This window comes from Wasmannia auropunctata, unplaced genomic scaffold (assembly GCF_000956235.1).
Source record: "Wasmannia auropunctata unplaced genomic scaffold, wasmannia.A_1.0 LD336095.1, whole genome shotgun sequence".
Classification (NCBI taxonomy): domain Eukaryota; kingdom Metazoa; phylum Arthropoda; class Insecta; order Hymenoptera; family Formicidae; genus Wasmannia; species Wasmannia auropunctata.
The window spans coordinates 973119-989044 of record NW_012026795.1 but is presented as its reverse complement, the minus strand read 5'-3'; the positions used below and the strand labels follow the sequence as shown (position 1 = coordinate 989044).

The window sequence follows — 15926 nt, the reverse complement described above, 5'->3', positions numbered from 1 at the left end:
GGGGNGGGGGGGGGGAGGGACGGCGGCGGCGAACGCTGGCTGGCGAACTCGAGACTCTGTTAAAGACGCGGGCCGAAAAGCGGCGCGTATCGCATTACGGGGACGCTAAACTGCCGAGCCGAGTGATCAATCGGGGGACGTTAACGCGGTGGACGGTGCCGCTCCCGTACTCGACACAGATTCGCGACGCACGAGACTTGGAAATCCGGTGACGAACGGTTCCGAGACACACTCGTTGGGCAGCCGACGAACTGGCTGGCGAAAGGTTGGACGAGGCTAAAGTGCTAGTTTAACGGGACGCGAGAGGGTGCCACCGGTCACTTTTGCAACGCCTTCCCTTCCTTCGCGAGTTGAGTTTCGAAACTTCGCCGCTGGCTGTCGCGAGAAACGCACGTCCGTGTGGCCAATTTTGCAGCCAATCAACTTGCGGCTTCTACGAAAGAGCAGCAATTCTGTTGGCTACACGGTTACTCGAGGCACTTGGACAAAATGCTTTCTGCACTAATTGGACAAGGATTACTGCACGACGATTGTTTCTACCTACTCCCCGGTCCTGTCCTGTCGTGAGCACAGCGGTTGATTGGTTATGAGCGCAAAATGCCATGTGCTTCGTTTGGAAAGTAGAGGATAAAAGTATAAAAGGACTCGAGTGTATATCGCGTGTGTATATATAATTTTTAACCGAATATAGTATGTAACTTTAAAAACGCTACTCACGTGTACGAGTGCCAAGATGCAATTGATATTGTCCGAAAACTCCGATCTGATGGATACGAGCGTTATCGAGCTCAACGATTCACCTGTGAAGAGTGTGAAGAAGAAGGGCGGTGGAAATGTGCCGGTGAAGAAGAAAGGAGGTATGATTGTGAAGAGGAAAGGCGACGGTGGTATGATCGTGAAGAGGAAAGGCGGCGGAAGTATAATTGATCAACGCCCGCTCTTTTCTAGCGATGGAGAGTAAGTTTACAATATTTCAAGGTGTCTGTTCAAGTTTTATATTTCATTTCTCTTCGAGGTTTTTTTTTTTTTTTTTTCAATCGACTCGTTAATACGCAGTTACGTCGGTGTGCAATTAATGGATATTCTTGTCTTTCAGAACTCTGCACATAGTATGGAAGAATGTCATAAGGGTGTACAGCACGCAGACGGGAGACTTTGTGCGGGAGTTCGAGCCCTTGGATTATAGAATCACTGGGATAATAGCGCATCCAGATAACGCCAGCGTTATTGTCGGCTGTACCGAAAACGGCGAACTGTACTTCTGGAATTGCCAAAGCGGCATTATCACTAGGAAATTGGTAAAGAGAAACATTATTCTGCTCGTTATTCCTTTTACTTTTAAATATCTTCGATACCACACTGGGATTATATAGTACATAATATGCTCGTTCAAATTTTCAATTTATTTACATATATTTGTACTAGTTCTTTCTTTGTTAATTTTCTTTTGTTTTTTTAATCGACTCTGCTTGTTCTTGCAAAAGGTAGGAAGCATTAAAGAAATAATGTATAAATTCAAATTTTTAATTTATTTACATATTTATACTGGTTTTTAAAATCAACTCTGCTTGTTATTGGATAGATTGTTGCAAAGATTAGAATCATTAAAGTAATAATAGAGATATATATTGTTGGTATTTTTGCAGCAATTAAAATCTCTAGCACAGGACATGGCAAAAATTAAAACCTTTCACATTGTAAAATACAGGACGGCTCAAGGAAACGAAATATGCCAAGCACTAATAACACATTTCTCTGGTTGTGGAAAAAGGATATATGTACTTTTATTTGATATAGAAACTGGAATATGCATAAAATCAATATACATCTTGTAAGAAATTACAAAACATTTTTTTTCCATTTTGAAAAATCAAATTTTGTTTGATAGTCAATAAATGATTTATAATTATTTTTTTTAGCACCAAAACCCAAGAGTATTATGTTGATATAATTGGGAATCATGGAGAGAATTTAATAGCACTTTTACATGACGTGGATTTACACATATTTAATCCAGCCAGAAATTTAGTCGATAAAATGTAAGATATTTTGAGATTGTCATATTTATATATAGTATAATATTTATTTGTGTGTATTTGGAAAGTAACTGCACATTTTAAATATTTAATCTAAATATAGACACAAGACTGGGAAAACTGGTAGACTACCTAGTTGCATAGCGGGACATCCGGAAGAAGAATGTGTTGCCACAGGGGATTCTACAGGTCGTGTATTGGTGTGGAGAAATTTATTCCAGACTAGACCGTACACAGCTGTTTTCCACTGGCACACATTACCGGTCACGGAAATAGTGTTTAGCAAATCAGGTAATAGAATGTTGAAGATTTATCTCATATTCACAAGGTACCCTTCACGAGGCAATAATTTAGTATGGCAAACATGTGTATATATAACATTTGTTTATTTTACAGGTGGCCATATGTATACAGGCGGTGGTGAATGCGTATTAGTAAAATGGACTCTAGCAAATCCTCAATATAAATCGTTCCTTCCACGATTACCGGCGCCTGTCAAACATCTCACTATCGCGCCGGATAATTTATACGTTGCTGTATCGACGTTAGACAATGGTAAAATTTTTCTCTCGTGAAAGTTCAAATTAACAGCAGTATTTATGATGGCTAATCATATTCCGACTGTAACAGGTATTGTTATTGTAAATCCCCAAAGAAAATTGACATCAGTGATACAAAACTTTACATGGGGTGTTGCTTCGTCGTCCAAAGATCTGTTTCCTGCGGGACTTGTTGTCGACCCGAGAACGAGTAGCCTCGTTCTAAATAGTCGTACTGGACACGTACAGTTTTACAACATTCATACAAAAAATCTGTTGTACAACGTGAGTAAAACGTTTGTTACATTAAAAGCGATATGAAAAGAAAATTCGAAATAAATGAAGAAATAGTAAAACTTTGACGAAAAATTTTTCAGATTAATATAACTGCTCAAAATTTTCTGTCCCAAGAACGCGACGTAATTATTGTAAATACGGAAGTTACGAAAATAGCTCTAAATCATAATGGTACCTGGATGGCAACAGTCGAAGAACGAAATGATAAGGTTTCGTCTATAGAAGTTAGATTAAAATTCTGGCTCTACGATCTGAAAAAGCAAATGTAAATATATATATAAATGTTATATTTGTTATTTGTTAATTAGACTAACACTGCAATATTAATATATAATTGTTTTAACATTCTGTAGATTTGTATTAAATACATCCATCGAACTACCTCACGAGAATGGAGTGAACGCGTTACATTTTCAACCAGACACGATCTTTGATGATGGTGATTGGTTAGCAGTAACCACTGGGAAAGATAATAAATTTAAATTATGGAATTTGGGGAAATCTTCCACCGTAGAAAGTACATACATCTAATTGTCTGTTTTGCGTAATAAAATAGCTTTCGCGGTATACGTACATCACTATTTGATATATAATTATATTTGTTATAGACAAAGAGACAAGACATTGGTATTGTTATGGTGTGGGAGACTATCGCAATCTAGCCGCTACAGACGCGGGTTTTTCAATGGATGGCTCGTTACTAGCTGTTGGCTTTAATTCTACCTTAACTTTATGGATGCCTGAAACTTGCGAGTTAAAATCCAGTCTTACGCATTCTCAGTATAACCATCCAATAACGTAAGTCCAAGAAAAATATATCCTGTAACTATCAATGAGAATATGTTCGTAGCTAAATAAATAGTAAAATCACTGTTTACAAATGCATGCAGGCGAATAGAATTCGGCAAACACGAGGCCTGTCACCTCGTTGTAGTCGTGTCTCAGCAGCACATAACAGTTTGGAATATTTTAACTCTCGCTATAACATGGAGCGTACCCTTGAACGTCGTGAGTCTCACGTGTGACTTAAAATCTACATACATGGCAGCATTTACATCTGACAATTCACGTATGTTGTACAGTATATAAATGCCTCTTCTCATCACATAAATATTATTAATCTTATTGCTAAAGGAATAATCATTTGGAACTTTATCTTAATATGTATAGTAATATATGTACTGTTTTTTTTGTCATAACAATCTTGCATAACATTCACGTTATTGTATTTTCTTATCTTTTTTATCTTATTTTATTATTATGCTCTTAACGTGAAGATTATTCGCTTGTTTTTAATATACATGTTTTTTAATTAATATACGTGTTTTTTTTAGTATACGTATTTACGCCACAGAGTGCAACGCTCGTTTATAAGAAAACATGCCTTATCGAAAGTACCAGTTCTATATTGGCGGCTACTTTTGTGCCTCATCTCCAGGAAAAACGTAATTCTTCCTTTGGCCAATGGCAACGAAAGTCGCAACTATTCTTCTTGGATTCGAATCAGGTGTGTTTTAGATTGAATAAATTTACGTCTAATTGTGCGGTGTTTGAATTAATTTTAGATATAAGTATATTTATATTATATTAGCTATTATTGTACTCTGTTTAGGAATTGCTCACACTGGAGCCAGAATCTGAAGCGAGTGTTTCTTTAGAGATTATTTCGGACAAAGGAACCATGCCATTGACCGCCTTCTCCAACTTTATAGCGGCTCAAACGTCTTCGAGTAAAGAGCAGACTGTCGCACAAGTTCACGAACATCTTGGCATACCAGCGAAAGGAATGGTACAAGAAGTAGGTAGAATTTTGAATTTCGAAATTTGTTTTGTGCAAAGATTCCTTCAAGTCGCACACTTTATGTAAAAATTTTCTGAAGCTGAAATTTGATTTTATTTAAAACAAATATAATTAAAATTAATTTGAAATGGTAATCTATAATCTTTTGTTATGCAATGATTCAATTGAAATATTTGCGACTTTTAGGATTCTTAATTAATTCTTTAGCCATATTCTTACACAATTGGTATGCCAATACTATTTACGAAAACTTTTGTTTATTTGGATAATATAAGAAAATTTCATTATATGTGAGATCAATTTTACATTAAGTAAACAGAGACAAATTGCAAAATAAATAAGAATTACTAATCTAAAGTAATATAAAATGAATATAAAACGAATAAGAAAAGAATAATTTATACATATTCTATAAGAGATAATATAAAAAATTGTCTCAATATTTCATTTTGTAAATCTTGTGTAAAATTTAGATTTAATAGATCTATATATAAAGTTTTCAACACGAGAATAGAATTCTCCGTGTTGAAAACTTTATATATATATGGATACAAAGACGAAGATTTATTAATGAAAAAAAAAATATTGAGTATGATATTTCTCTTATCATGATTGTCAGTCGCGCTTAATTTCTTCAACAGAATAACATTCTAAATTATTTTTGCTTTCTAAAATAAATGCTTTTAAATGTGGATGTCTCTATATAATTTAATTGAAACTATAGAATTTAAATAAACTTAAACTTATTTATTTGAACGGGTTGAAACGGTATGTTCTGCACGATCGGACGACGGAATTTGCCGTAAAGTATCATTGCCGTTCGTGGATCGTATTGAATGTCCATTTGTCAGTGTCTTCTTCCTAAGCGATAATTCCGACAGCGACGAACGAAATCGAACTTTCTATAACGGAGACAATGCCATTGCGGAATCTGCCTCATGTTCTCGATCGCCTGCAAGTTATATAGCTTAAACAGAATTATTAAGATTATTGAACGAAAAGCCGGAAAAATTAGCCGGCCCTCCAGACATAGTAATAAACATTAATAAAAGTGCGGAAACGAGGACAAAAGAAATTATTCATCGCAATTAGATCGACCGTATTAATCGGAATCAGGTCGAATCAGCTACTGAGAAGGTTAAAAGTCATTGAGATCTTGGCGAAAGTCTTCCTGTTTACAAGTATCACGTACCACCTACGGCTCAATGTGGTTGGACACATCATCGCACTCTCGAACAAATAAAGATTGGTTTAACGAGGAACGTTCAATGACCAACGTACACTCGTACTTTCGACATTACCACGATACAACCCACGTGCTTGCAATGGAGAAAAATATATGTGAGTCGCATTTCTTATAATTGGCTATATCAGCGAGAAAAGGGGAACTCTCTCTATGCTCGTGTATCGTTCGCGTGTTGCGCACCAGCGAAATCGGGGGTAAATCCGCATAATTTTCTCAACTATATCATTCTCAATATTGCTATCGGCTCCACTTAACGACGAGATATCGCATCAACAAAGACACTTACTGCTTCGCTGTTGCTGGCGGGATATCCGAGGGCGATCGCCGCGAGGAGTAGCGTTGTAAACAGGCACGACACCAATTTCAACGCGGTCAGCTTCATTCTCTCGAAACCGGCTCCTTTTTTTTCCGGCGAGATGCCCAGGAAGGTATCGACTCTGGATTTTTTCCGAAACTTTCTCCCAGTTCTCTCCAGTCTGTTCCAGCGTCTTCTCGGCCAATGATTACAATCGGATCGCTCTTCGAGCTCTCGCCGAACGGTTTCTTCCTTCGGCGAAAAAAAAAAAAACAACGCGAATTAATCCAAATGTTCGCAACAAAATTTGACCACAGAGTTACGTCGAGCCGTTTTACCCAGCCTTTGTCAACACGATTGATTGTACGATGAGATTGACAAATCGACACGATTCAACGCGGACAATTTAAATAAACGTGACGGAGTCTGACGGAGGTGGCGCGCGGAAATGTATTTGATGGTCCTTGCGGCAGCCGGCGGGCAGATCCTTCATGTGTATTCCAACGCTCCGCGAACGACTGGCTTCCAGCAGAAGTCTCGCCATGATTTAATATAGAGACTCCCACCCTCTCACGGCGTTCCAGTTGTCCCTTTAGGACGGCTGGACAACAGGCAAACTTCGCTGGAAATCCTGCGCCTCTCTCACGTCACAGTCGTCGTTACTGCGAGGCTCTATCGCTTCGACGCATAGTACAGCATCTATTCATATGTGCATTCTTATTCGTATATCTATATATTTTAGTTTATTTTGACGGCGCGAGCTATCAGTCGTCTTGTCGTTTCTTCGTGTGGGCGGAAAGTTGGCCTGGCAAATTGAACGGTAGCGAGGTAGAAGTTGTATTGGAAAAAGGCAGAGATAAGGGCAAATGTAACCGTGCATCGCGCATTCGTATCGGATAATTAATTCATCGTCGCCGAAAATAAACTCGAGAACCACATCTCGTCGAGGAATTTATCGAAAATAGTTACGCGCGAGACGTAACGTTCCGCTGCTATCGGAAACGAAACGTGTTAAAAGTAGACTTCGCGTGTCGCCATTCATCCCCCGGTGATAAACGTGCAGAATGTACCATTTTGATTTCAAGTGCGTGCCCTTGAATACGATTGACCTTGAGTAAGGGATCGTTGAACTCGTTACGACGTGCGCGCTGCAACGCGAGATGCATTCCACCTTAATTAAAGCATTTTATTTAGGAATCTATTGGGGAAAATATTTCGTGATAAAATATGTCGTTAAAAAAAAAATGAAATATAATGAAACATTCGACATGGCTTTATCTCGGAACAAAATTAATTTCGTTACAAAATTTGCCGTTTAAAAATTATCCGACATAAAAATATGACGAAGCTTGCGTCTCGCGCTTAATTTTCAAAGTATTTCACCGCATCGATTACAATAGGAACAGCGCGATGCGAAAATAGCGAACGACGCTGTCGCAGAATTGTCTGGGATTGCTTGCAAATGTAAAACCAGGCCAGCAGGAACAAAGTCTTATCTCCTTCACCGACCGTCTCGATTGTTGCGATTGATGCCTACTAATAAAATGCCACACCGGTACAGAGGGCAAAGTTTAGATCAATCTGTCTCATTGACACACCGCTATCAACATTTCGTTATTTTACGATCACGATGTGCCTCTAATTCTTTAAATTTCTTTAAAAGAATTAAAATTTATTGATATTACATTTTGTTTGCCGCCGCATCTTACGACATTTATTTTAATTGTTTTACTTATTTGAAATTGATTTCTTATTTTATTTTTCTTTATTCTATTTATATTCTTACTATTCGCGCGTTGATAATGATTTTAATATTTATTTACAATTCTGTGACGTTTAATTATAGCATGTTAAAATATTCGCACTAAGTATTTCCTTCTACGCTAAAAATAGCATTTTTGCACTCAAAATAAATTAGGATATCTTCTTTTCTACATATTGTTATACGCAAGTACTTTAATTATGACTGCGTCACATCACGAACGTCAGACTTTACACTCGGTAATTGTCCTAATTGTAGTGATAATAAATTACATTCTCTGGCCATCTCGGCTGTTTTTCGTGTGAACAACTTCGCGGATATTGTCGTCGTAAAATTCTCTGAAATTGACCGAAGTTATTCGGTCGACAGTGCGTCATCCTATAAAAGTGGGAAATGCGGGAATAGTACAAATATGGCCAAATACATTGTATTGTCAGCAATATAATTATTGCCACTAATAAGAGATGAATTAAAATATTTTTCCTTACAGTGTTAAAAAAGAATGTATCGATATTACTGCATAATTTTACGAATTTTTGCCTGTACTGGAAATTGTAAAAGACTCAATTATTAAGCAATATCCGCTTCAAACTGCATATAGCATTCTAATAATTTACGTAGTTATATTTAAATTTATAATGTAGTTGACGAATTTTTTATTTAAAGCTAGTATTTATTTATCTGGAAAGAAAGCCGTTGTACGTAATGACAATTAATAAATTTGCGATTCAACAAGCGGATGAAATTATCGATGCAATTAAAGTGTATTTTAAGTTTTTACATATTAATACACATACATGCGCGTTCGTCGCTAAAGTGCGGAGAATATTCGTGTGGGTTGCAACAGACGAGTCAACCTAGATCTGAAGTAGAAGATTGCAGGAATTGCACAAATTTCACTTGGAGGTGTGCTGTGTGTCAGCTCTAAAACTAATTAGCCGGTCGTCCGACCGACCGATTATCACAAGTGCCACACACAAGTGTGGTGGCAAACATAACTTTTGAACTTAGCTGTCGCGATAGCCAATATGCGTTCCATTTAAATGTCTACGTCCGTACATATTTATTGGACCGATGATTTCGCAGAACGTATATATTCGCTTACGGTCGCTCGAAATTAATTAATATTCTTGTTTTTACAGTTACTTAGCGTGCCCGCTCACACTTTGCCGCCGATGAGACTGCTGTGCACGTCATTCATTTTGTCGCTGGCGGGGCAACAACCCTTGAAAAGTTATTCCAGAAATGCCGAAGACTTTAGGTATGTATATAGAGTCAACAATTGTGTAAGTCGACAATTGTTATCGTGCTTTGCTATTTCGCTTCACGTGAATGAACGTCGTGTATTGATTTTTTTTAAATAATTTTCAGAGACGACGACGACAACGATGCTCGGGACAATGCTTCAGACGTGAGTGACGACGAGGCATTACCGCCGACGAAACCCGCGGTCACGCCGACGAACGAGAAGGAGGATATGGACGAGGATGCAAACGTCGAACTTACCAGCCACGATTGGTCCTTCCTCTCCACTGTCCTTCCCGATTAAGACCATATTCCTTGATTAGCGTGAAAATTGCCGTGCGAACTACGACGGTAAGATCATAAAATTATCAATTTAACGAACACATCCCTCGAAATATATGAAAGATGTACAGAGTATGTTGATGAAACATCAATAAAAGATTTGGATGTGCGTGTGAATCGACTATATATATAAAACATATATCTGACTTTTTAAGTTGGTTTTGGCAATTGATCGATTCGCGAGGCGAGCTCGGCGAGCTCGACGACAGCCTCGCTGATTCTTCTCTTGTAGACTGGGCTTTTCTCCATGTTCGCCAGGACGAATTCCTTCCTGTTCGTGAAATAGTACTCGACGTAGGACGTCGGATTGTTCATGACCCGCGCGCTGAGAGCTTCGTCCATTAGAACCGTAGGAAAGTAGATTATTGCGGTGACGAGGGCGGCCAGACGTTGCTCCTCCATACCCTCGATCAGCTCTGACCAGGGAGGTAACTGCGCCCGGTTTTCGTGTAGGTTCAGAGTCTCGCGCAACGCGTCGTGATAATGACGCAACATCGTGCTCTCCCAGGTCTCGCGGAAGCTCCGGTCCGTGCACAGGTACAAGAACTGCGCCACGTCATGGGCCAGGGGGGAGTATCTCAACAGCTGGAAGTCCACCAGCAAGCACTTGGGCGGCGCGTCGTCGTCGAAGAGAAGATTGTTGCCCCAGAGATCCCCGTGGCTGACCACGTTCGTCTTCGTGCGCGACGGCTCCATAGCGCGATACACCTGCTCGCAGGCCGATCGTATCAGGCCGGGATCGCGTCCCAGACGCTCGGCTATGACCGCGGCCACGTCGACGCCCGATTCGAACCACTGTCGCGTCTGTCCCGCGCGAAGGAAGCCTTTCTCCGCGAAAGCGTCGGGATACAGCCGATTGAGGGACGTGCCGAGACGAGTCTCCGCCAGCAGCGAGGCCGCGTGCATTCGCGCGAGAGCGCTTAGACCCGCGCGCACGAGCGTTTTGTCGAACAGCTTGTCGCGTATCGAGTAGCCCTTGCCGTTCAGTTCCTCGAAGACCATCGAGTCCCTCTTCGCTTTGTAGCATATCGGCGCCCACGGCTCCCCGCGGTATCCCTCGCGGAGCAGCGGCATTATGACGCTATAAAATCTTGTCTCCTTGTAGAAGACGCCCTTCTTTATCACGTATTCCGCTTGATCGGGCACTTCGTACGGCACGGCCTTGAGAAAGAACGAGAGAGCGACCGTTTCCTTTTTCCTCATGGCTATTACATCGAGCCGATAATGAGAGCCGAGATACCCGAGCTTGCCATTGGAGTACGGTCGAATAGCGTATTCTATTAGGTCGGCGTCGCTGCTCAGCGCGCGCTTCGCCACCTCCTTCACATCGTCGAAAGAGAGCAACTTGTCAATATCGTTATTCTCGGTGACATCGATGGTTTCCATTTCGCGCGAGATACTCCTTTATCCGTATCCGGGATAACGACAACCGTATTCTTTCCGTAAACGATACTTTCGAGTAATTGAGGAGTATCAGGGACAATCAGCTCGTCTTTATATACCTGTCTTTATATACTGCATCGGCGATGCATCGTATTTACTAATTTATCAACCCGATTCCCCTTGCATATATGTGTAAAGTAACATATTTCCATCAAGATATCCTCCGATAAAAGCTTTCGTCATATGACATTTTCAAAGTGATACAACAAAGACGACATATAAATTACGACATTAAAGTTATTCGCTTCTATGTACACTATTGTACATATACGTTTACGTTCTTATTTGATACTAAAATGTATCATTTGCCTATCATTTGCATTTGATTCTTGAAGATTGCATCATGCGACGAACGAATGGCCAGTATATCGTCTTAAAGAGAATACCGCGGTCACCACGAAAAGGCCGAAAGCACTTCTGATAGAACCTGAAAATGTATTTAAATGTCCGCTACTATAGTCCTTCCAATCCTTAATTTCATATATATGCACAAATACGATTTGGAATTTCAGAAATTTAGAACTACTTCTACGAGAATATTTTTAGTCTGCCGTTAAGACCTGCTTTTATACCTGTGGTAAATCTTCACGTTCGTTCGCCGATAAGGCATCGGCGTGAAAGTGTCATAGTGTTTGATCAAAATTTGCATCAGACTTATATCACAACGCTGTAAATATCTGCCGTCGTGAAATCCAGGCGTGCAAAATCCCAAAATCTTATTTTATCTCATGCCGTTTGACATCCTTCACTTTGCATTTGATAATTGTTGAGCGCACAAGGAAAGAATGGTTCGCTGATCTAAAAATTTATATAGCTAGATATTGAAGTATAACAATAATAATATTATAACAAATTGGAGTATTATATAGATACAAATTGGGAATAATTTTGTTGGACCATCAAAACAATTATATAGAACGTTTGAGTATGGTGATAATGTAAACGAAAAGTTTTGACATCCTAGCAAGTAGTTAAGCGTTCTATAAAATTGTCCAATAAATTGACAGTACAAATTAACAGTAACATAATAATATTATAATTTCCTACTTAACATTATAACTGTTACGTATAACATGTGTCATATTACGCTTATATTGAATGAAAAATTATACTGTTTTACATTATTCTTGGTTGATGTTTACTGTATAATTTTGTAGAACGCTTAAACTGATTGCTAGAATGTCAAAACTTTTCGCAGCATTAATACCATGCTCGCGCGTTCTACATAATTATTTCGATGATCTAACAAAATTACTTTCAAATCTGTATTTAGCTAAATTTTTAGATATTTTAACCAAACCGTTCTTTTCGTGTACGTATAATAAAAAGTATTCTCTCTATCTTTGAAATGAAATCGAAAGAAATTGGAGAATCAATAAAATGTTCATTTGTTTTGGCTATTAACAACGAATCCTTATTTCTTTGTATTGTATGTACTTAATCAATTTTAAACATTACGAAACAAACAAGAACGAAGCGACGATTAATTAGCGATCGCATGACAAGACAGAGGCTCGACTCGTTCGTGACGATGTCGATGACAAGATTGCCGTGCTTTACGGTGCGGCTGACAAAAAAGCGCGGCACTCCTCCTTGACCTGCATGTAGCAAATTCGTCGTCGGACAATATCCCACGCGTGTTTCTCGAATGGCGGCTGAAATTCAACGCCATTCCGCACCCTTTCATGAATGACTCATTTTCGTCTGCACGTAAAGCGCGAACGGAATAAGATTACGGCGTAGGATTACGCTCTCCTCTCTTTGAGCTATTTCTGACGAAAATAAAGATTGAGACGTAAGTCGAATGTAAGGGGAGAGTGGCAGAATTAACGAAATTACACATACACCGAGAAGCGTAAATTGGAACAGTGAAACGTAAAAGAGACGTTTACCTCTTAATACTCTTCTTTTATGTCCCACTATTTCAATTTACGCTTCCCAGTAATTTCGTTTATACTTCTATCACTTCTCCTTTATATTCGACTTACTCTCCTATTTTCATTTTCCTCAAGATTGATCGAGATTCTTCGTCTTCAACTCTAATCGACGTAAAATTAAGCTGGAGTTTTCGTAGATGCGACCTTCGAAGTTTCCTCTTTCGGATACTTCATGCCATCTCTTATCTTTCGAAACGACTTTCCAAGAATTTGTAAGTTTTGAAGATTCTAATTTTGCAATTTTAACTTTCGAAATTGTGATTAACGGCGAGGTTCCGTCTATTCAAATATATACATATATATAATATCGATTATTTCAAACGAGTCTGCATTTACGATTACCAATAAAACGGTTACAATTGCCGGCGTATGATATTTTAAATATTTTTCTCTTGGATTAGAATATATATACGATATATATTCCGAAATCTATTTTAGAAATTTATTTTATAAAATATACATATGTAATATACAGGATGGATGAGTGACGTAAAAGATTTTAAGAAGTGACTCCTTTACACAAATTCAAAACGAAAACTTCATATGACCATATGTCCAAAATAGCTAATTAGTGATACAGAATTTTGAAAACCACTCAGATTATTTTAATGAAACTTAGAACATACATAAAGGTTCATCAAAAAATAATCGTGTAATTTTTGAAATTTTTGGAAAAAAGTAAAATTTTTTCTTTAATTTTGACTGTATCTTTAAAACTGAGGTTTCGGACATAATATGAATTTTTTTTGTCTTGAATTTATGTAAGGATCAATTATCCCGTAAAATCTTTTATTACTTAGTATCCATTCTGTACATTCTAAAATAAATTCTGAAATATATATGCAATATATATTTTAAAACTGTCATGTAATACACATGGCATTAATCTCGGATTATTAATTACTCAAATGGAGCATGTTTTGCGTTATATTCGATAAATTTTTTTATTAAAAGAAGGAATTACATGTGGCTTTTGAATGAAATTTATGTCGGAGACCTCTCGTTGCGACGGCATGTATTCGTACGATTAAAATCAATGAATTCTAGCTCGGTGAGCATGTCGGCAGTCGGTTATGCTGTAAATTGTAAGCCTTGTGGAAGTTACCTAAATTACCGTCAGCGAGCACACGCGTGCACGTTGTGATCACATTTGCGATCGATCGTATGTATGTACACCTGACCGCGCGAACCAACCGATTAGAAAGAACTTTATCCACAATATAACATAGTCGACTCCGAAAATTTATTTAATTGACTGATTAAATGTCTCTCACGAGACTGAATGCTTCCTCACGTGCATCTCGATCCAATCTTTGAATAGCGGATCAGAAAGACAGTAAGATAATTCCGAATATTTAATAAGAATACAGAAGGGAGGGAGACAAGTGCGACATCTGACGCGATAAAGATTATCGTTGAGTTACTATCTGTTTTATATTATTTCCGCGGTGCATCCAATGTTTAATCAAGTGCGACATACGACGGTGTATATTTTGGCTGGAAAAGTACAAATAACTTTCAGGCTCGTTTCATCCCGACTCAGTCTCGGTTCAAGCGGTATGATATGCAAGAAAAACAGACTGACTGAATTCTCATCTTGGTTGGTGAAATTAATTGTTAAATTAAATTATTATTAAATTCGACGAGAGAAAGAGAGAGATATCGAGTTGACGCCGTTTTTCTAGCGCAAATGTCGGATGTAAATTTTCGCGCTTTTATCTTACGTTTATATTTTACGTGAAATTTTTAGTCTTGCGATTCTGTAATTTTCCATGTGACATAAATTCGCTCGTTGTTCCGCCAGGATGACAATCGTTGCGGACGTTTCTACCTCGAGTAACGACAAAAATCGCGTCGGCAACGCGCGACTGCTTTGCCGCCATTGTTTCGCATTACCGCAAATTGATTTAGAGCGATTTAGGAGCGTGATTTCTGAAAAACGCCTCGGGATATCGCAGGCTTTAATGGCCCGAGCATAAAAAGTTGGAGTAAATGTGGCTATAGGAAAAACAAAGCTTTAACGGTACCAATCCAGTACCGTCTCTTACGTAACTGCACTCCATTTCTTTTAGATACATTTTATTTGCTTTCTTTTCTCCTCTCCGGTTGTAAAGTACTGCACGAGTACACACGGAGTGTCTCTTAAAAGGATGCTGTATCATTGAGGGGGAATGATTTTGATGGGAATTCCGGACGGATATGATCTCGAAAAAATATTCAACTAATTGTATTTTAATTGTACTCGACGAGATATATGTATATACGTTGTGAAAAAGAGCGGCCGCTAAACAGGTAACAAAGCGTATCATTGCGTGACGTCACCCGGTGAATCCTCGACATTCCATCATTTTCCGGTGGAACGAGAGCCAATTTGCTGCGCACTTTGAATATTAGTTCACGCAACCGTGCGCGCGGATACCGATGATTCTATAAACCCGCTAAACTTGCGAGGGAGTACTTGGAGCTTATATAGCGAAAAGGTACTTCGCGGAACTTTAATTATTGCCGGGAGACATTCCGGAGCGGCTGACGCGCGTTTCGCGAAGTGTATTTGGCGTAATTGCGCCACCATATTGCGATATTGCAGCGTTCTCGATATTCGAATTTTAGTTTTGCCACGAATTTAGTTCCGCAACGTCAGGCGCGCAGACAACATTCCTTAAGCCCCATCTACATAAGTCGCAAACGCGCAACGCAAATGCAAACTCGGAGAAAAAAAAAGAACAAAACGTCAAAAAAAAAAAAAAAAAAAGAAAGAGAGAAATGTCCGCGTTTGCTTTTGCGTTTTGCGTTTGCGACTTATGTAGATAGGGCTTTACTGAACCCCGTTTTCTGTAATTAATACAACGAAAAACGACTCGCTTGAAATGAGAAATAATGAGTCATTCGTCAATAAAGTACTCGGTACGAGCCGAGAATTATAATTCGCGCGCGCTCGCGTATTTCTTCATCGCAACGTGCTTAATCCTCTCAAACAGAAGAT

The 15926-nt window shown here is 38.8% G+C and overlaps 4 protein-coding genes across 4 annotated transcripts in view; 2 read left to right on the top strand and 2 right to left on the bottom strand.

Moving 5' to 3' along the window:
• Window positions 1–522: 522 nt before the first annotated feature.
• Window positions 523–9680, top strand: LOC105462621 (WD repeat-containing protein 75). Its single transcript, XM_011709332.1, has 15 exons — window positions 523–957; window positions 1097–1298; window positions 1647–1831; window positions 1920–2039; window positions 2140–2327; window positions 2433–2591; window positions 2667–2860; window positions 2953–3137; window positions 3226–3389; window positions 3481–3670; window positions 3763–3941; window positions 4207–4379; window positions 4485–4670; window positions 9119–9237; window positions 9348–9680. The coding sequence occupies exons 1-15, from the start codon at window positions 734–736 to the stop codon at window positions 9523–9525; spliced, it is 2646 nt and encodes an 881-aa protein (XP_011707634.1). The 5' UTR covers window positions 523–733; the 3' UTR covers window positions 9526–9680.
• On the bottom strand, window positions 5120–7932 carry LOC105462619. The gene is made up of 2 exons (XM_011709331.1): window positions 6206–7932; window positions 5120–5625 (listed from the first exon to the last, which is right to left on the bottom strand). The coding sequence occupies exons 1-2, from the start codon at window positions 6299–6301 to the stop codon at window positions 5521–5523; spliced, it is 201 nt and encodes a 66-aa protein (XP_011707633.1). The 5' UTR covers window positions 6302–7932; the 3' UTR covers window positions 5120–5520.
• Window positions 9681–9698: 18 nt separating the features above from the next.
• Window positions 9699–11084, bottom strand: LOC105462618. Its single transcript, XM_011709330.1, has one exon. It carries the CDS (start codon window positions 10947–10949, stop codon window positions 9714–9716), a length of 1236 nt encoding a protein of 411 aa, XP_011707632.1. The 5' UTR covers window positions 10950–11084; the 3' UTR covers window positions 9699–9713.
• Window positions 11085–14339: 3255 nt separating this feature from the next.
• Window positions 14340–15926, top strand: part of LOC105462617 (calcitonin receptor-like) — a 33062-nt gene continuing 31475 nt past the window's right edge. Inside the window, exon 1 of the mRNA XM_011709329.1 lies at window positions 14340–14543. The gene's annotated coding sequence lies outside the window, so the exon portion shown is untranslated. The remainder of the gene's footprint in view (window positions 14544–15926) is intronic.